This window comes from Ostrea edulis, chromosome 3 (assembly GCF_947568905.1).
Source record: "Ostrea edulis chromosome 3, xbOstEdul1.1, whole genome shotgun sequence".
Taxonomy (NCBI): Eukaryota; Metazoa; Mollusca; class Bivalvia; order Ostreida; family Ostreidae; genus Ostrea; species Ostrea edulis.
In genome coordinates this window covers 51,331,020-51,352,574 of record NC_079166.1, presented here as the reverse complement: position 1 = coordinate 51,352,574, position 21,555 = coordinate 51,331,020, and the positions used below count along the sequence as shown (strand labels likewise).

The 21,555-nt window shown below is 35.6% G+C and overlaps 1 protein-coding gene and 1 long non-coding RNA gene across 3 annotated transcripts in view; one reads left to right on the top strand and one right to left on the bottom strand.

The window, feature by feature from the left end:
* Positions 1–21,555, bottom strand: part of LOC125675657 (HIV Tat-specific factor 1 homolog) — an 81,138-nt gene that overhangs the window by 51,482 nt on the left and 8,101 nt on the right. For both annotated transcript variants that reach the window (XM_048913441.2, XM_048913442.2), the window contains exons 2-3: positions 21,028–21,174; positions 3,161–3,461 (exon numbers count right to left, since the gene is read on the bottom strand). In XM_048913441.2, the coding sequence (XP_048769398.2) occupies positions 3,161–3,461; positions 21,028–21,174 (448 nt within the window). The remainder of the gene's footprint in view (positions 1–3,160; positions 3,462–21,027; positions 21,175–21,555) is intronic.
* Positions 7,089–16,639, top strand: LOC130052612 (uncharacterized). Its single transcript, XR_008800967.1, has 2 exons — positions 7,089–12,904; positions 13,132–16,639. It is a non-coding gene; the product is annotated as an uncharacterized LOC130052612 (long non-coding RNA).

Sequence of the window (21,555 nt, the reverse complement as noted above, 5' to 3'; positions counted from 1 at the left end):
TTCCACAGTGAGGTGTATAAAACTCACATATATATATATATATATATATATATATATAAGCACTGAAAAGGCCACGACACTGTTGGTTATTTAAAACTCAAATTTTCGACGCAACCCGCATCTTTATCAAGAGACATATATTACATAAACAAATAACACGAAAAAACGACAAGTATCAATAATCTACATTGGTAACAAGAGTGATACACTGTTGTACTGAGTGAAAAAATGGTGGTTTCGTGGTAAAGCATGTTTACTGACGATGGTGTAGGTCGGGTCGGGATGAAAATAGAATTATTCTTGAAAATTACAGAAATCAGATAAATTTATAGGGAAAACTTCTAAAGCAATGTGATTATGGAATAAAATGGTGGGAAGATAATGATATGGAGTGATTAAGTTCAAAACAATATTTGATAGTCCGTACCATTGATGATTCGAATATGGTAAACAGTGCTGACAATGAAAAATAATATGATTGCCAGAAGAACACGATTAAACAACAAACAATGTCAATCAAAAGACACAAGATCTCGCATTAAAATCAACAATCCAAGAGGTGAATGGGAGAGAAGTTTAAGGAAAAAGATACGGTATTATATTTCAAGCTAATATATTTTTCAAGGTCAGACAAATTAAAGCCGCATTCTAGAAATTCTGATATCGCAACATAAAGAGCTATGCGAATCCGAACTTATTTTAATTTAGAATAATGTTTTACCATAGTTTAGAGGTCTCAAGATGATATATTAATGATATACTAGTCTTCAAGGTCAATCCATTTTTTTCTTATTATCACCCCCCCCCCCTCCCCCCTTCTAATTTTTCAAAAAGGAGAATAAAAGTTGCAATGTCGAGACTAGAATATGAGAGAGAGAGAGAGAGAGAGAGAGCTATAGCTATATCAATTCATAATTGTAATGATTTCTTATGATGTTCTAACAAAATTAGGAAGTATTGAAGGTCAAACAATAATCGCAATTTTGGGAATCCTCGTTATGGCTAAATTAAGAAACTCAAGGTCAGAGCCTTGAAACGAGGGAAATGAATTGTATTAATATTAATCATACAAAATAAGATATCTTATCGGGTGAATTTTGGCGATTAGGCTGTGGAAACTGATTTTAACTAAGGATTTATCCTGGATTCATGCGCTTGAAATCATTCAAATTATTCATTCCACCTGGACGGAATGATTTCAAACGATGCATCCAGGATTTTTCTGTGCTCTTTCTCTCTACATCGGTCCATGTTGGGTTATGATCAATAACAACCACTTGCATTTATATATATATATATATATATATATATATATATATATATATATAATTTACCTATTGATTACCGGACACTGAGGCAATTTTTCACATTTGGATATATATATATATATATATATATATATATATGTATATATATATATATATATATATATATATAATTTTATATATATATATATACAGTGAAACTTCTCTAAACCGGCCAGCTGTCGGACCGAAAAAAACCCGGCCGGTTTAGAGGGGTGGCCGGTATACCGAGAATTTAGCATTTAGAGACATTTCAGCTCAATTTTTATTAGATATTTCATTGACATACCACAAACCATATAATATGGTGTTCAAGGACTATTATTTCACTATTGGAAATAAAACAAAATAATTTACTAACATGTTTATTTTCAATTTATAGCACTAAAACTAATTAAACATGAATAAACATTTTTACATTGACATGCATAAATAATGGAAACATTCCGTTTAAATAAAACTGCATTTGATATAGGTATAGAAATCTGTAGACTAGCAGCATTTATGTAGAATTTCGGCTTATGTTTTAATAAACAAAACAAATACATAGCCATTTGATTGCTGCAATTAATACACAGAGTAGGTACTGCTCACTTTGATATGGGGATCTATGATCAATTATCAGTGGAGATCAAACTAGACCACTTGTACCTACAGGTAATTATTACCAGAAATAGTCCTGCTGCAATCATCTAATTTTAACTTAAAATCTATAACAGGATACATAAAGAAAACACAGAGGCCTATTATTGGAATTCCTCTTGTTTTGACGTTTTTGGAAAGTAGAGTAGTAAAAATATAATTTTAATTGTGATGTTTCTTAGGAATTTCAAGTCTATGGAAACCTCCAAAAAATTATTTATCTATTGAAAATTATCATTAACAGTCATGGGTTTGTTGTTTATTAACTACCGCTTATATCCATGGTGCAACAATATGACCTATTGATTGTAGTCATTCAATATGTGCATATCTGTTTATAACATTTCATACTGAAATTTGACAGTGTCACTTGGATTAGATAAGCACCAATTAGCACCCTGGACAGCACAGGTAAACTAAAGAACTTATAGAGGCTACTTGTGTTTTTCACACCTCCAGTTGATAATTTCCCACCAGTCATTTTTCACACCTGGCCAGTCTTAATCACCCCTCTGGCCAAAATTTTCTAGTCTTCAAATAGTGGCCAGTATTATAAGGGTAAATTACACATGTTTGTTAACAATTGTACTTTAAAAAGTGGCTGATGTCCTTGATACAATGTCACAAGATAAAAAGTCACGGTATGAAATGTAAGGTCTTAAATTGCCATAAGGAATGTATATACAACATATGAAATCCCTACCTTAAACAGTTCAGAGAATATTGCCTAGGTTAACTTTATTTAAAAGTAGTTTAAAATCCAAGGTCAAGGTTACAAGGTCAAAAATTTTGGTTCCAAAATAAAACATTTGTCACAAGGAATACATGTACAAGAAATATGAAAGATGTATCACTCAGCATTCAAAAGTTATGAGCAAGGTTAAATATTGGTTAAAGTTTTAAAATTTGGGTCAGGGTCACAGGGTCAAACATCATGGCATGATATGAAATTTCTTGTCATAAGGAATCTATATACTAAATATGAAAGCCCTACCTTAAATATAAATGAAGAGGGCTAAAATAGGCTGTGCCTGCTGCCCAATCCTATTCATTTTTTAATAAAATATTGTTTAAATTAAATTAAATACACATGTATATAAGCTATATACAAAACAAATGCAGTGAAGGATTCTATTACTCCCCTTTATACACAAATTGGTTTTAAGTATTTAAGAAAATTCAACCGGACTGAAAAGTACAAAGTACAACTGTACCTTCTGCTGGTTTCTGGGGCATGAATTTGCTAGATTTCCTCTTCTTTCCTTTACTCCCCTCTTCATTTTTGATCTCATTCCCTCTTTGCTGATTGCTTTGCTCATCTTGCTGTTGGTAAAACTGAGCGTAATAATTCTGGTAATATTCTGTATACCTTTTACGATATTCTTCACTGTTAATATCCAACCCCTCCCAATACTGCCTGTACTGGTCCTGATCTGCGGCCAAATTATCACCACCAGCTTGTTCTCCACTTCCTCCATAATTCATCTGATACTGCGCTATGAAGTCCTCATCAATCTAAAGCAATCATTCATTATTACTATAAAGGATCAATTCAGGGTAACAAAAGAAAATACCTATAGGGGAGTAATAGAATCCTTCATTAGTATGAGTGTGGGATAGGGAAATTCCACCGAGGGGACAAGATTCGCAGTCTAGAATGAGGCTTTATTTGCCGAGTCCTAGACAGCGAATCTTGTTCCAGAGGTGGAATTTTCCTATCCCACAAGAGTAAATAATGAAGGAGTATTTTTCTCACATTTTATCCGCAGTTTAGTGCATAAATTAAAGAGCTTCGAGAAAATTCAAAATTTAACAAAATCCTCATTTGAACTTCAATGCAAAAACTAATTAGACAAACTCACATGGGTAAAGTTGATCTCACACTAGTGATAATGTGAGAAAACAATTTTCCGGAAAAAGACACATTGTTATATCAAGTTTCTTTAGTTATTTTCTGTCGCACTTATATATGAAATTTTCTTATTTTCATTTCAAACCATCTACAATGTTGAAATTAACTTTCAAAGTTGGCCTAAACAGCATTTTCCTTATGCATTTAAGCAATGATTTTGACATGAATTGAAGTCCTTCAAGACAGGCCCGCCCCTAAGATTTTTTTGGTTAATTTTTGATACATGTATGTTACAATCTTAAGAAGAATATACAATAGTAATTTATCAGGGGCACTCCTGCCTTGAAGTCGAAATTCATGAAAAACTAACAAAAACATATTGCCTAAACGTCATTTTTTTAAAATCCTGGTTCACACGTAATACTTGCGCACCGCTGATAGTATAGGTTGAGATTATATTTTGCCATATGGTTTGAATCTACCTCATGTCACACTTTTATTCTTATTATTCATTTTGCATTTTGAACACTTTTTAGCTCACCTGAGCTGAAAGCTCAAGTGAGCTTTTCTGATCACCCGTATTCCGGCGTCCGTCCGTCTGTAAACTTTTCACATTTTCAACTTCTTCTCAACAACCACTGGGCCAATTTCAACCAAAGTTGGCACAAAACATCCTTAGGTAAAGGGAATTCTAAATTGTTAAAATAAAGGGCCAGGCCACTTTCCAAGGGGAGATAATCAAGAAAAGGTAAAAATAGGGTAGGGTCATTAAAAAATCTTCTTCTCAAGAACCACTGGGCCAGAAAAGATGAAATTTATAGATAAGCTTTATTAGGTAGTGCAGATTCTAAATTGTTAAAATCATGGCCCCCGGGGGTCGGATGGGGCCACAATAGGGGATCAAAGTTTTACATACAAATATATAGGGAAAATCTTTAAAAATCTTCTCAAGAACCACTGAGCCAGAAAAGCTGAGATTTATATGAAAGCTTTCTTATATAATACAGATTCTAAATTATTAAAATCATGGCCCCCGGGGGTCTGATGGGGCCACAATAGGGGGTCAAAGTTTGGTTTTTTTCCGTTTTTTTGTTTTTGTTTTGTTGATATAGTGCAGATTCAAGTTTGTTAAAATCATGGACCCCGGGGATTGGATGGGGCCTCAAGGAGGGCATCAAAGTTTTACATACAAATTTATAGGAAAAATCTTTTAAAATCTTCTTCTTAAGAACCACTGAGCCAGAAAAGCTGAGGTTTATATGAAAGCTTCCTGATATAGTGCAGATTATAAATTGTTAAGATCTTGGCCCCCGGGGGTCGGATGGGGCCACAATAGGGGGTCAAAGTTTTACATACAAATATATAGGAAAAATCTTTAAAAATCTTCTTCCCAGAACCACTAAGCCAGAAAAGCTGAGATTTATATGAAAGCTTTCTGATATAGTGCAGATTCAGGTTTGTTAAAATCATGCCCCCCTGGGGTAGGATGGGGCCACAATAGGGGATCAAAGTTTTACATACAAATATATAGGGAAAATCTTTAAAAATCTTCTTCTCAAGAACCATTGGGCCAAAGAAGTTCACATTTACATGAAAGCTTTCTGACATAGTGTAGATTCAAGTTTGCAAAAACCATGGCCTCCAGGGGTAGGTTTGGGGCCATAATAGGGACTACGGTTTTACATGCAAATAGATATGGAAAATCTTCTGATATGGACCAAGGTGACTCAGGTGAGCGATGTGGCCCATGGGCCTCTTGTTTCATATCTTGTTAGGATTTAACTCGCTGAAGTTAAATTGATTTATCAAAGCTAAATATCAATATGTTACTAATCTGTATTATCGAGGTAATTTCCCACTGCCAGCTATTCTCTATTCGAGTATTAGTGAGGTCATAAATTACGTCATGACCACTATGCAAGATTCCCCAGCAGTAGGCACATGGAAATTCAAGGTAAGACGGAATTTTTATTTACGCCTAGGAATGAAAAAGAAAAGTTGCATATCTAGTTACGACCAAGACTACAGGCTCCTAGCATTAATTTTGCTAATTTTTGCCTGTTTTAATTTTGGATTCATGTATTCTGGTCAATTTTGATCCCCCAAAAATAAAAAAAACCAAGAGGCCCACAGGCCTTATCGGTCAGTGAAAAATTAACACTACTCCCAAGGGCTATGAAATCTAGAAAAAATTTCCTGCTCTGAATCTCCAAGATAAATTTTAACATTAAGCAAAAGTATAAAACAAGATGTGTTCTTACAACTTCAATGTCCTCATAAGTGCATACACTGATGAAAGGCTTCACGTAATATAATAGGTGTATTAAACAATCTCTACCCAGAGTTATCGTTCCTTACACTCACTTACACCTGTCAACGTCTCAAGGGTTTTACAAGATTTTTGTAAAATGGCACGTATGCTCAAATAAAGTATGGTTTTGACTTCAGTTACAAAAATATACATAAATAAATAAATATTGAGCAAATGTCAAGTCTTTTTGTGACACAAGAAGCATTGATTTGGGTTGAAATGTGGATATTGGGTATTTCTATTGCAGGCCTTAGTACATAGGTACATGAAGAATATATAGTAATGGAAAAAAATCTACAAATAGTTGCTTGTCCTACATTTTCCCAATATTTTATAAAATAGTTCTTAGTTTTATTAGCCATTAAAAAAAATGTGGATTTACATTGCTTATTTTGAGACATTAACAGAGGTGCAAGTGAGAGCAAGGAATGACAACTCTGGGTAGAGATTGGTGTATTAACATTAAAACATTACAGTGAATTACAAAAGACCGGTTGAGTTTTCAATTGTCTGCTGGATTGATCAATATACTTTACAATTTGGTCATCCAAGAATCACATTTGGTCTGAATTTAGGTCACAAAGTTACTCAAGCGTAGATTGCTTTTACAGGTAAATCTGAGTTGATTTCAGTGTCTTTTGCAGCTATCCCCCCCCCTTTTTTTTTTTAAAAAGTGAACATCAATAAAATAAAATTTGATTATATTTCTCTCTCAAATATACATTTGATTACTTTAACATGTTTAAGTAAAAAAAAAAAAAAACCAAAGGTGCTCTCTCAAATTTGAAACATTATTTCAAGTGTTTCTAAATCAATAATTTGGAATAAAATCATCAAATTTGATTATATTTCTCTTTCAAAAATACTTTTGATTACTTTAAGTAAAGAAAAGGGTGCATTCTCTCTCTCTCTCTCTCTCTCTCTCTCTCTCTCTTTCTCTCTCACTCTCTCTTTCTCTCTCTCTCAAATGCAATTTTTTTTATTATTGATTAAATTGAACTTTACTAAACTCTCATCAATTTCACTTCAGAAATTTTCATTAGACATCTCACATTGTACCATAGTTTGGCGTGCTTTCTTTCGTTAAAAGTGTGGGTTATCTGTACATAACCCACACTTTTCTTCAAACCCCGCCCACATTCTCAAAAGAAAAAAACAACAACATCACTGTCCACTGTATGAAGTTCCTTCAGATCAAAATTGCACATATCAAACATGGATAACTTACTCAGACGAAGTTCTCCAAATACATTATAGATATTCGCACTGAATCTCACTTAAACCTTGATACAAGATAATATTGTCAATGGTTTCGTCCCAACCACTTTCTATTTCCACATTCTCCTCAAGTCAAGAAACACATGTACGTAGAAATACGGGTAGCATTTATAAAGAGTTTTATAAAAGACCCAGTCACGTGATAAGAATGCGTTTGAGAGATAAACTTGTTTAGCGGACAGAGTGAATCAGACTTGTGTTTCTTTTATGGTTTCGCATCTTACAATTCTTAATTTTTTCTCTCTTATGTTTTACCTTCTTTTTAAATCTATTTTATATACATGTAAATGTTTTTCCAGCCAATTTAGTCAAAATATGTATTAAAATGAAGGATATCAAATAGGATTTTCAAAAGAGTAACCACCATCATCAGTTGAATATATTGCTAAATTTTTAAACAGAAAAATGCATGAATATAGGTTCTAAGAATTTTATTTGAATTTTTAAATTTCAATTCTTAAAGCCAATGCCGGTACTAAAAGTCGACGAATGCGTTAAATAAAAAATAAATGTTAAACGCAGTATTAAGTCTTCCCCGGAAGACATGTGTCGCCTGCTAGTTCATTCTATATGTAATATATCATGTATAATGTTGAAAAAGTAAATTATTGAAATGGTTTTTGTCACTAAACAGGAAGTTGATAAGCGACAGATTCGAAAATGTCTTACACAATACAGTTGGCCACACTGATGCTCTGTGCCAAATATCAGGGAGTTGCCCCATGTGGTTCTTGAGAAAACTGTGACAGAAATTTTTTTGCTGTAAAAAATTCTAAGTCCCGGCAAACAGGAAGTTGATAAGCGACAGATTCGAAAATGTCTTACACAATACAGTTGGCCACAGTGATGCTCTGTGCCAAATATCAGGAAGTTGCCCCATGTGGTTCTTGAGAAAACTGTGACAGAATTTTTTTTGCTGTAAAAAATTCTAAGTCCCGGCAAACAGGAAGTTGATAAGCGACAGATTCGAAAATGTCTTACACAATACAGTTGGCCACAGTGATGCTCTGTGCCAAATATCAGGGAGTTGCCCCATGTGGTTCTTGAGAAAACTGTGACAAATTTTTTTGCTGTAAAAAATTCTAAGTCCCGGCAAACAGGAAGTTGATAAGCGACAGATTCGAAAATGTCTTACACAATACAGTTGGCCACAGTGATGCTCTGTGCCAAATATCAGGGAGTTGCCCCATGTGGTTCTTGAGAAAACTGTGACAGAAATTTTTTGTGACGACGACGACGCCGCCAGACGACGACGGATAGTGATCCCTATATGTCGCCACTGCGTAACGCAGGCGACACAATAAAAATATCAAAACCAACAGTCCAAACATTTATATGTACTTTAAAAACGGCTTTTTAAAAACAATTAATGAACATACAATTTTCGGTGATAGAAAGTAATTATGATAGAAATATATGGTGTACAAAGTGTAATTTAAATACATAACAATTGGCATCATATTGTAAACAGGTGACCGCGCTTCCGAAAGCTATAATAAAATATAACGAATAATAGTAAACTATGGTACAAGTCACTTACCCCATATAATATTGTTGATTATGTGCAGATACCCAATGGGCGTGGTCATAATGACACGAGGGAGCGTAGCTCCCGAGTACAGATACCCATCAGGTATCTGTACATAACCAACAATATCATATGGGGTAACTACTACAAGTGTCCACATGTACCATTCATGGCATAATCATGTTATTTGATTCGCAGATCTTTAATATACAGTTTATTCCGTCTCCCCCACCACCATTCAACACGGTTGTTTTAATTTATACTTATTTCACCTGTGCCATATGCAAATGTTTGAAAATTTGCATATTCCTATAGTAATTTAACGGAATAAACCAAATTTAAAGAGCAAATAACTCTTACACTTTATCGCGAATCAAATAACATGATAATGCCCCATTCATCTGTTTGTCAATCTACATTTGAGGTCAGTCCATTCATATCACACAAAGAAAACTTCCAGAATACTCTTCTATTGTTACTGTTTCTGACCAATAGAATTCTTGTTATTCTAACTAAACCATTCAGGTTCAGTCTTCTATTGTTTTGTTATTCTATTTATAGTTTTCAGGGTTGGTTAGTGCACATTTACCTAGCAGTGTATTCCTATTCAGCTTATAACCATGGAAATAAAATAAGATGGGGAGATATATTAGAAATGGAAAAGACATTTCTGAAGAAACAAGCAAAGAAATTTTTAACCTATACAATGAGAGAAATTCTTTTCCTGAAATAATCAGTAAAACTGGAGTGTTAAATTCTTTTATTTACAGGGTTGTCAATCAGACTGAGAAAACAAAGTTGTCAATTCTTTGTCATACCTGAGTAACTTTGTGACCTAAATTCAGACCAAATGTGATACTTTGCTGACCAAATTGTAAAGTCTATTGATCAATCCAGCAGGCAATTGAAAACTCAACTGGTCTTTTGTAATTCGCTGTAAAAGATATGACTGATTTGGACCCATCCTAGAGTCAAAACCCTGGGTTGTGAAATTCACCATTTTTTTGTACATCTTTTTCTGCTATTCCTTAGTATGCATTTAGATTTATATAGCATCAGCAAACTTACACATAAACACTTTATACTAAGTTTGGCCCCACCCTGGGGTCAGAACCCCTACCCCGGGGATCATGAAATTCACAATTTTGGTAGAAGCCTTCCTGCTCTACATCACTATGCATTTAGTTTTTCTTAAACATGTGCAGTTCTAGAGAAGAAGATTTTTTTAAATTGGTCAATTTTGGGCAGTTTTTGCCAGCTGTCTCCAAGATTCCAGGGGTGCAGGAATCCTGAAATGTACAATTTATGCCCCCCTTGTCCCAAAGATGCTCCATACCAAATTTGAAAAGAATTGGTATAGTAGTTATCAAGAAGAAGTTAAAAATGTCTATTGTTTACACATTTCATAACTGCACATTTTGGCCCCACCCTAATACCAAAATCCCTACCCCTGGGATCATCAAATTTATAATTTTGGTAAAGGACTACCTGCTCTTTCTAAATATCCATTTAGTTTGAATTTAGTTATCAATAGTACTAAAGAAGATGTTATTTAAGTGTTTTACACATAAACACGATATAGCAAGTTTGGCCCCATCCTAGGGTCAGAACCCCTACCCCGGTTATCATGAAATTTACAATTTTGGTAGAGGCCTTCCTGTTCTACATCACTATCCATTTAGTTTTTCTTAAACATGTGTGGTTCTTCAGAAGATTTTTGAAAATTGGTCAATTTTGGGCAATTTTTGCCCAGCCCCTAAGGCCCCAGGGGTGCTGGAGTCCTGAAATTTACAATTCATGTCCCCCTTGTCCCAAAGATGCTTCATACCAAATTTGAAAAGATTGGAATGGTAGTTATCAAGAAAAAGTTCAAAATATGTTCAATTGTTAACGAATGACGGACGACAACGGACAACAACCAATTGCAATAGGGTCACCTGAGTTTACTCAGGTGACCTAAAAAATTGCATACTAGACTCTACCTCAATTTCCTTTTCACATTTCTTGATTAAATTTATTATACAAATTGTTGGGGAAATAAAAAGCCAAGAAGAAAGGGAGGAGCACAACCTTCGACCAGGGGAAGAAAGAGGAGGATCCCCGCTGCGAAGAAGCCCAAGCGTATTGATGATGATCAGGGCCAGTTCATGGGTGTTAACGACACCCCTTCACTACGCTTTACTGACGAACAGATGCAGTAGATCACAGAAGCGATTTCTGCGGGCATGGCAGCCAGCATAACCAAGGCTCCCATCCCAGTCCAGGCCATGGACGCAAGTTTGAATTGAGCTGGGATACAATGTGCCCAATAAAATCAAAGTTGTGTCCAATAAAATCAAATTTCTAATGGATTTTGGCTAGATTTGTCAATCTAGCCAAATTGATGCATAATTACCCAGACCCCAAATGATGAAACCCAATACATATCACTTCAAGATGGTAACCTAGCAATGACCAAAAAATCTAAGCTCAAATCCATCACAGATACAATTGTATTGAAGTCTGGATGGATTTATTCCTTGTTTACTCATCAATCTTTGCCACTGTGCATCCAGAATGCACCACTTCTTTAATTAAAGGGAAAGGCAACCCCAACCACATTGTTGCTTTTATCAATAAAGTATTACTTACTGATATTGTAAATGACAGTCTTTAACAAGAAAAATCCTTGCTTAACAATTAAATCAATATTAATATATCTTATATTTCAAATTAAGAGAGTGGCCATTGAAGTTTAATTGATGACGTCACACCATCGGTTCCGGTTTATTTCATCAGCAGCACTGTAAACATGACAAGTCACGAACAGTTAACTTTGAAGCCGTATAGATTTGAGCCCGTTCTTTCACAAGAACAAATTAAGAAAAGAAGACGTTCAGTCGAGTCGCAGACCAGGCAGACGGTATTTGGTTCTTCATACAAATGTCTTGAACCTCAAATTGTCATTACGCAAATGATGGATCCACAGTTTACATAGTAGTTTCTTTTCAGATGACTTGTTTGGGTCAGGAATTTTCGAGAGAGAGAAAAACTTTTTTCACATCTCCCCTTTGCATTAGTGTAATTAACTGCTTGACAGTAAGGCATCCACCTATTTACAATGTATTCATAAAATCTACATGCACATCTTTGATGACCTTAGAATCTCATCAAAACTGGAATTGACGGTGTGACGTCAAAATTATTGATTTTTGTGGTCTTGAATACAAGAGTTCCGCATCATGGCAGATAGCGGGAATTTCAATTTTTAATGTTTTAGAATTAGTACTGATCTAGGCCGTATATCAACAGCATAGTATGACAAATCTTTATCCTATCATTTATCATATAAAAATTTTTTGGGTTGCCTTTCCTTTTATGTATATGCACACAATTCGCTTGGGTGATGGCAGGTCACCTGGTTTGGGCTGGCATGACTATGATATTCAGTTTCGTTTAAAGAAAGAGCAAAACCCTAGTATGTCATTTGCTAGCGTCGATCAGGAAATGCTGTTGTTGTATATGCAAACCCCTTCAGTAAACCCCCTCCATACATGCCAACTTTCCCGATTTAGGCGGGATCTTCCCGATTTTACCCTCCGGTCCCGCTTTCCCGATCGGGAAAGCAAAATTACCCTAAAATCCCGATTTGAAATTTTTTCTGACCAAAATTTCCGATTTCACGATTGAAAACGAGTTTGAAAGCGGGATAATCGTGAAATCTCGTGACCAGAATTGGAAATCCCACGTCATTTCTGAACTGGCCAATCAGAAATCGGGACAATAGTCAGCCATTGCTGTTTACCAGTGTCGCATGGTGTCGGGTTGGTCTGCCTGTGTTGGGGTGTTTATTGGACAGTACGAAGCATGTTTTGATAGTAATTAATCGGGAAGACGGATTTCAAATTGACCTATCCTTTACACAAACGTGAATGACAACGATGCTAGTGTCACCACCAAACAATCGGACATTCCGCCTCTCGCTGACAGCATCCAAAATTTGCAATAAGGTACGTCAAGTATATATTTTTTCCAACTATAATAATATAGGCTATCCAAATCTATCCGTCTATAGCGATGTATTATATAGTCTATATAGTGTAGTATTCATTAAATATACTTTGTGATGCGTAATTCGCACAAGTCTGTACTGAATTTTTTATTTAGCAAGTAGCCTTAATTTACAAGTAAAACGGAATATTTTGATGTGGTTTTTTTTTCCTGGTAATTATTTCAGATGTCATGGGTGCAAAGGTTTTGTTCGCAAACTTCATAGCAGGGCAGATCACTCCTTTTTTGGTTGCAATGCAGATTATTCCACCAGTCTCGGCAAGCCCATGTTTACAGACAAGCAAGATCGCCTTTGCAGTCGTACCTAAATGCATGTGCTTTAATTTAAATTTTGATATATAGACCGGCCAATGTTTATTGTATGGTGTAAAAGGATGCAACCTTAAATATTATTTGATATTATGTATGTGACTTGTTGGAGAAGATTTTTTGCTGTTTAGATGATTTTAATAAAATATTAATGCATATCTTTCAAAGTTTTTTTTATATAGTTAATGGTCAAACACATTTGATGTTGTGTTAATATATGATACATTAACAATGATTTGATTGATATTTTATTTGAAAGGACAAATATTTATTTTCATGCTAAAATGTCGTGAATTTTGAGCTTTGAAAAAAGGTCGTCGCGCGCAAAATCCCCCATGGGGATTTTTAAAAGTTGGCATGTATGCCCCTCCCCAGTGATTGAAGATGAGATGGCAGGTGGAAGTCAAAATACATGCACAAATACAAAGCCTCTTGGCTTAATTGTTGTATGGCTTATTCAATATTTACCCTTTTATTAGTATTTTGCGTTTCATTTGTAAGCAATTCAATTGTTTTATATATCATTGTAGATCACATTGTAGGATCCTCACTACGTACAGTAAAACTTCTCTAAACCGGCCAGCTCTCGGACTGGAAAAAACGGCTAGTTTGGAAGGGTGGCCGGTTAACCGAGAATTCAGCATTTAGAGACTTTTTATCTCAATATTCACACAGTAGGTACTGTTCCCTTTCTTCTGGTGATCTATGATCAATTATCGGCGGAGATCAAATTAGTCCGCTTGTACCTACAGGTAATTATACATGTGTAATTAATAATTATTATTCTCACAGAAATCATCTAATTTTAAACTGAAAATCTATAACAGGATTCCGATACATAAAGAAAACACAGAGGCATATTGGAATTCCTCTTACTTATAAAAACTCTGTTTACATGCATCGCTTATATCATTAACAAATTTGTTTTGACGTTTTTGAAAGGAACTGTACTAAATATGAAATATTATTTGAATATTTTTTAGGAATTTTAAGTCTATGGAAACCAAGGAAATTAAGTTATCTTTTAATGATTATCATTAACAGTCATAGGTTTGTTTTCTTTATTAACTACCGCTTATATCCATAGGATAGTATGGTGAAACAATATGGTGTTTGATACTGTATTCATCCAATATGTTCCTAACTGTTTTTTTACATTTTGTACAGAATTTGGAAGGGTCACTTGGATTAGCTAAGTGTCAATTAACACCCTTGACAGCACAGGTAAACAATAGAAATTAAAGAGGCCACTGATGTTTTTCACACCTCTAGTGGATAATTTTCCACCTGGTGGTGTCAATTTGCACACCTGGACAATCTTGATCACCCTCTGGCCAAAATTTTCTTGTCTTCAAAAAGTGGCCAGTATTATAAGGGTAAATTACACATGTTTGTTAACAAATGTACTTTAAAAAGTGGCTGATGTCTGGTTTTCAGGGGTGGCCGGTTTTGTAAGAATTTCTTTGTAAGGAAATGTTAAAATTTCTGCCGGGACTTTGAAAATCGGCCAATATTCAGGGAGAACCGGTTTTCTGAGGGGACGGTTTGGAGAAGTTTCACTGTAATTAAACATGATTTTTTTTTTTTGGTTTTTATTTTGTTTGGCATGCCTGCTCTTCTTTATTTTGGCTAATTACTTAGACACAACGATTCAGTGTTTTGGAGGGGGGAGGGGGGCCATGAAATGGAAGAAAGTCTTCCCCCAGGTAAAAACTTGAAAATGAAGGAACCACCCCACTACCTACTAATACATTGCGGGGGGATTGACATTGGGCAAGGGGATACAGGTGTAATACTTCGCAATCCTATGACAAGAGGCCCAGGGGCCTTATAGGTCACCTGAGTATCATGTAACAACCTTCCAATGTTTGAATTATGTTTGTGTTTAAATATAAGAATTTTACTTTTGGATGGAAGAAACATTGAATAGCTATGTGATCAGCCCCGCCTTTGCACCAGAACCCCTGACCCAGGGGCCATAAATTTCAGTTTTGAAAGAAGCATCCTTGATCATCATTATCATACTATTAGTTTGTCTACTTAATACCCAGCAGCAGAGGAGAAGATTTTCAAAGAAATAAAATGGATTTTCACTATATGATCAATAGGGCCCCACCCTAATACCAGAACCCCTGACCCAGGGGCCATGAATTTCACAATTTTGAAAGAGGCATCCTTGCTCATCATAACCATGCTATTGGTTTGTCTACTTAATACCCAAGGACAGAGAAGAAGATTTTCAAAGAAATAATGCATTTTCACTATATGACTTATAGAGCCCCACCCTAGCACCAGAACCCCTGATCCAGGGGCCATGAATTTCACAATTTTTAACAAGAGGTACTGTGAGCAATGCTCACTAAGAATACCCCCCGCTTACCCCAATCTCCCAAAGGGTGTTGGTAATAGGTATAAACTACCTCTTTTCTGAGTGTTGCTACTTCGATGTCCAGTGCGCATGACCTTTGACCTTTTGACCCCAAAATCGATAGGGAACATCTTCATCCTATGGGTAGTCCATATGTATGATATGGTGACTGTAGGTGGAAAGGATAACGCTTTAGAGCCCGGAAACCATATTGCTACTTCAATGTCCAGTGCGCGTGACCTTTGACCTTTTGACCCCAAAATTGATAGGGAACATCTTCATCCCATGGGTAGTCCATATGTTTGATATGGTGACTGTAGGTGGAAAGGATAACGCTTTAGAGTCCGGAAACCATATTGCTACTTCAATGTCCAGTGCGCTTGACCTTTGACCTTTTGACCCCAAAATCGATAGGGAACATCTTCATCCTATGGGTAGTCCATATGTATGATATGGTGACTGTAGGTGGAAAGGATAACGATTTAGAGCCCGGAAACCATATTGCTACTTCGATGTCCAGTGTGCTTGACCTTTGACCTTTTGACCCCAAAATCGATAGGGAACATCTTCATCCCATGGGTAGTCCATATATATGATATGGTGACGGTAGGTGGAAAGGATAATGCTTTAGAGCCCGGAAACCATTGCGTCTACAGACGGACGGACGGACAGACGGACAACCCGATTCCAGTATACCCCCCACAACTTGTTGCGGGGGGTATAAAGAGGTATCCTTGCTCATCATTACCATGCTATTAGTTTGTCTACTTAATACCCAGAGACAGAGAAGAAGATTTTCAAAGAATTTCTACATTTTCACTATATGACCAATAGAGCCCCACCCTAACACAAGAACCCCTGCCCCAGGGGCCATGAATTTCACAATTTTGGTAGAGGGCTCAACGCTCATTATAATTATGCCCACAGTTTGGCTTCTTGATGTCCAGGAGTAAAGAAGAAGATTTTTTAAAATTACACTCATTTTGATGGTTTTTGCCCCACCCCTCAGGCCCCAGGGGGGCAGGGACCACGAATTTCACAATTTTTGTTCCCCTCCACCCACAGATGCTATATGCCAAAATTGGTTGAAATTGGTTCAGGGGTTTCAGAGAAGAAGCTGAAAATGTTCAAATGTTAACGCACGACGAATGACGACGGACAAAAACAGATAGCAATAGGTCACCTGAATGAATTCAGGTGACCTAAAAAAGGACCTAGTCAAACTGCCCAAGTTGTTACCTACAACTACAATCGTCTGTATTCAGGTTTTACCCAGGTTGCAATATGGCGAGGGTAAGTGGACCATCTCGCTGTAGAAAGGGCTAAGGTGAGACTTGCATTGCAATCTTCATTAAACTACTGTTGAAGATGAGTTACATTTTTAATATGACTGCTTCATGTATAAAGATATAAGAAAGAAATATCTACAATTCAGACGATGACATATCAAAGGAAAACCACTGTAAAGTACTATGCAACCCTGTCAATGTAGTTCATGCTGGAAGGTTGAGTGAATTTTTACATGAACGTTTTGAATTGCGCACCAAAATAAGAGTGCTCTAACTACATTTAATTTATGTAATATGCAATACTAAATTGCATACATAGTCTAATATCACAGGTACATATCAAATATATACTTGTATTTACATATACGTAAATGAACTGTTAGTAATTAGTTTATTGTCATTATATATCTCATATTGTGTAACATGATTGTATGCCAACATGTTTTGGGGGGGGGGGGGGGGGTTGTACATACAATATCCAGAGCTTGAAAAAAAAAAGTTGGGGCAATTGTCTGTTTCTCCATAGAATACAACAACCATTTCAATTTTCCTGTCGGATCCCATAGTATCTGTAACCCCCAATGTCGGCGATCTCTGGCCATGGCTGCTCTGATGGGAGAAATATTGATAATGGAGTTTATTGTGGTGCAATTTTAATTGGTCCTTAGTGGACAACATTTTGTTCTGGCTAATATTTATTCATTTCATGGATAGACAACTATATCAGTGCTCATTCAACTGGGAAAATACTTCAGTTCTATATTTTGATGACTGCATGGCTCTTGCGTGGGTTTTAGTTGTGTGTGCATTGATTGACAATTGCACAATTTACAGTCTTCACAAAAACTCAGTGGTCTGAAGACTGAGGCCAGTGAATTTTACAGTCGGGGCAGTGAAAATTAAAAATCAGGAAGTGCGATGGGCTTGTAGACTTTTTGTAAGTCACATTAAATATAATGTTGGATTTAGATATTCTAAACGTCTTATTTGCTTAAATTTACCATCAAAATAAAAATAAATAAAAAAATAGCACATAAAGTGTTTGGACATCATGGTTTATTTCGTAAAGAATGATAACTAGTATTTGTTAAGATAACTTGTACGTTGACCACGTGAATATTAAACGAACACCCGGTAATTGCTGCTTTATTGCATTGTCCAATTAAAATTAACTTCGTCAATTGCAGTTATCTCTGATTTTTTGCAATTTCTATAGTTTATGGAATTAATCAATCGTTTGCAATTGATGTTAGTAGTGAAGGCTATTTTGATGTTGGTAGAGGAGGCTACTTCCTTAGGTGCACTCGGGCTGTTTTCATGTTTGTGAAAAATACGTGAATTTGTAGTCTTGTTGTTTGTGGACGAAGAGAGAGAAAATACTGTGTACGGTGTTGTTTTTTCTGGTATCCACAGAAAGTATGCCTTAGGGTGGATATGAATACGAGCAATAACCATAGTTTCAGTAAATTAATTGTACAATTTTACAATGCATTCCATAATATATGTGATAAACATATGAAAATTTAGGGGGCCAGTAAATTTCACTGTGGGCCAGTAAATTCAGACAGTTCACTGGTCCGACTGGCCGGCAAGTTTTAAATGTTTTCGTGAAGATTGCGACAAATGTGTCTTGGGATGCCCATTGAAGCAAAATTGTTGTTAGCTCCCTTTTTGTATATAATATATATACAGTGCTCCCTCGATATATTGCCAACTTTTGTTCAAGACGAATTTGGGCAATAAAGCGGGTGTGGCAATATAACGAATTCACCATTACGGCCAGTGAAAAGAAATTCAATATCATAAAGTTATTTGGACTTCATTTTGTATATACATTTAAATTATGTAAAGAATATAAGCCAAAAACTGTCCATTCTGTGAGAGAAAGAACTGATCGAGGCCCGTAGGGCCGAGATCAGTTCTTTCTCTCTCAGAATGGACAGTTTGAGGCTTATATCCTACTTAAAACATTACATCTTTTGTTCTTAGAATGGACAGTCTCAGTGACAATGATAATTATGAATAAAGCTATTTTGAATAGTCTGACAATGTAACCAGTCAGAATTCTGTTTCTTTTGTTCACTTATTGGACAGTGTCAGGTAAGTAGTCTTCTACTGCAGGTTTTATATTCACTCTTTCTATAGTACTGAGCCATATCAACATGTCTTCCTCTGATGGGGAGAGCATTTTCATTGCACAGTCAAAATTTAAGGATTTTAGTGAAAATATTGCAAATATTCTGGATATGGAGGGTGAGAAAGTTATGGAGCCAAATTTTGATCTGAAAAGCATATTTTGAATATTTGGATGACGAAATAAATAATGCCAGCCAAAAGAACCCAATACACCTATCTTGTGAAATGGAATTATTCATGAAAGCGAAAATAATAATTCAGAATTAGGATATGCTAATAAAGAAAACATAAAAAAGCATTGTGAAAAAGTTTCGGAATGTGCCTCTGAATCCAGCGAAATTCAAATACAGTATGGAAATATGTCTTTCAAATTTAAGTTTTGATGCGATATAGTAATGGCCAATGAAATTTTAAAATTGTGAATCTTATGAGCTGAAGCAGAGAAATATCGTTTTTAAGTGTTTCAGTGATTTTTCCGATATCTGTGTAGGGAATTTAAAATTAAATTTGTATCTCTTTGACAAATGTATTGTCTTGTATTGTCTTTCTCTTATTTTCAACCTACCTGTAGATGTCTAATAAGTTATTGGGTTTACCTGGCAATGTCCAATAAGTTGACAATTACTCTCCATTATTTTTAAGAACTGACAGTATCTGTCCATTCTTAAAAATAATGGACAGCATTTGTCAACTTATTGGACATTTACAGGTAACCTTTTCACTACAAGTGGACTTTCTTCTATATAATAGCCTAAAAAGACAAAGGATTGCATAACAAAAATGTTTTAACTTGAGTTTAATTAAGCAATCATTCATAATTAACCTGACCACCTGCATACCTTGTCCAAACTGTCAATAGGGGTTATCTACTCCTTATGCTGTATCAGTGTACCAAGTTTGGTGTCAATCAAGCAACTAATTCTTAAAATATTGAAGACAATAATTACTATGTCCAGTTTGACTCTTGACCTTTGACTGTGTGACCTCAAAATCAATAGGGGTTATCTTCTCCTGAAGATGTACCAGTGTACCAAGTTTGAAGTCTGTCAAGCAAAGGGTTCTCAAGATATTGAGCGGACAGTATATTCCTATGTCCCGTTTGACCCTTGACCTTTGACCATGTGACCTCAAAATCAATAGGGGTCATCTTCTCCTGAAGATGTACCAGCGTACTAAGTTTTATGTCTATGAAGCAAAGGGTTCTCTAGACATTGAGTGGTCAGTATATTTCTATGTCCAGTTTGACCCTTAATTGATCTTTGACCATGTGACCTCAAAATCAATAGGGCTCATCTACTTCTTAGGATATGCCAGTGTATCAAGTTTGATGTCTGTCAAGAAAAGGGTTTTCAAGATATTGAGTGGACAATGACTTCCTATGTCCATAGTAGATTGACCCTTGACCTTTGACCTGAAAAACAATAGGGGTCCTCTTCTACTCATAACTAACCCACATATGAAATATCATTACGATCAAGTGAATGGTTCTCAAGATATTGAGCGGACAACATGTGGTCTACCGACTGACCGACAGGTACAAAGCGATATGCCCCTCTTCTTTGAAGCTCAGGTGAGCTAAAAATCATAAAACCGAGTCGTCAAAGAAAAGTCATTTAAATGGTGCAGCCTCGACAATGGTTTTCTCGGGGTGAAACTTTTCAATGTTACAACTAAATGCACTATTGATATAATAAAGCCTTTTTAAAGTTACAATGTAGACATATACATGTATGTATACATAGCTAGCTGAAATAAAAATGTATCCCCCATTTTCCATATTTTGACATTTTGGGGAGAAATTGAGAGGGCTATATTATTGCAGCTAGTATAAATAATCTGTATTTAGCTAAATCAAAACATTGTGTTGAACCTGATTTTGTAGACAGACATACTGCACCTGGGAATGTTGATTGCATTTTAAACAAAAACAAATTAGCCTATACACAAAACACATACAAACCTTAGGGAACCAAGCCTTCCTCTTCTCGTCCCATTCATACATTGTACCGTCCTCATCTTTTTTCAACAAAGAGTTTTCAAGTTCCTTTTTTTTTCTTTCCGATTCTTCCAGGCTCAGTTGTTCTTCAAATGATATTTCTTTCTCCATCTACAAAATAATCATATCAACCTATAATAATTGTGATGTCTAACCAATAATAATTTTCTTCCGACACCCAGACTTGACTCAGAGTAAATTCGAATTCCAGAGTGACCATATAGGCCTATAACATTACTGTTTCATTTAAAATTTCTGAAACATATCAGCTGAAAAGCTCCACACCCTCATTTATGGTATGTGGTGAAACAGGTCGTTTCCCAATTTATATTAATGTGTATAGTAGAATTATTTCATACTGGGCTGTTATTGCCAGGCTGTGACTTTAAAATTGTAAATGTACTTTATAAAGTTTTGTATACACAATATCTAAATGGTACTGTTAAAAACCCCTGGTTTGAATGTATTCATAAAATTTTAAACATGTGTGGA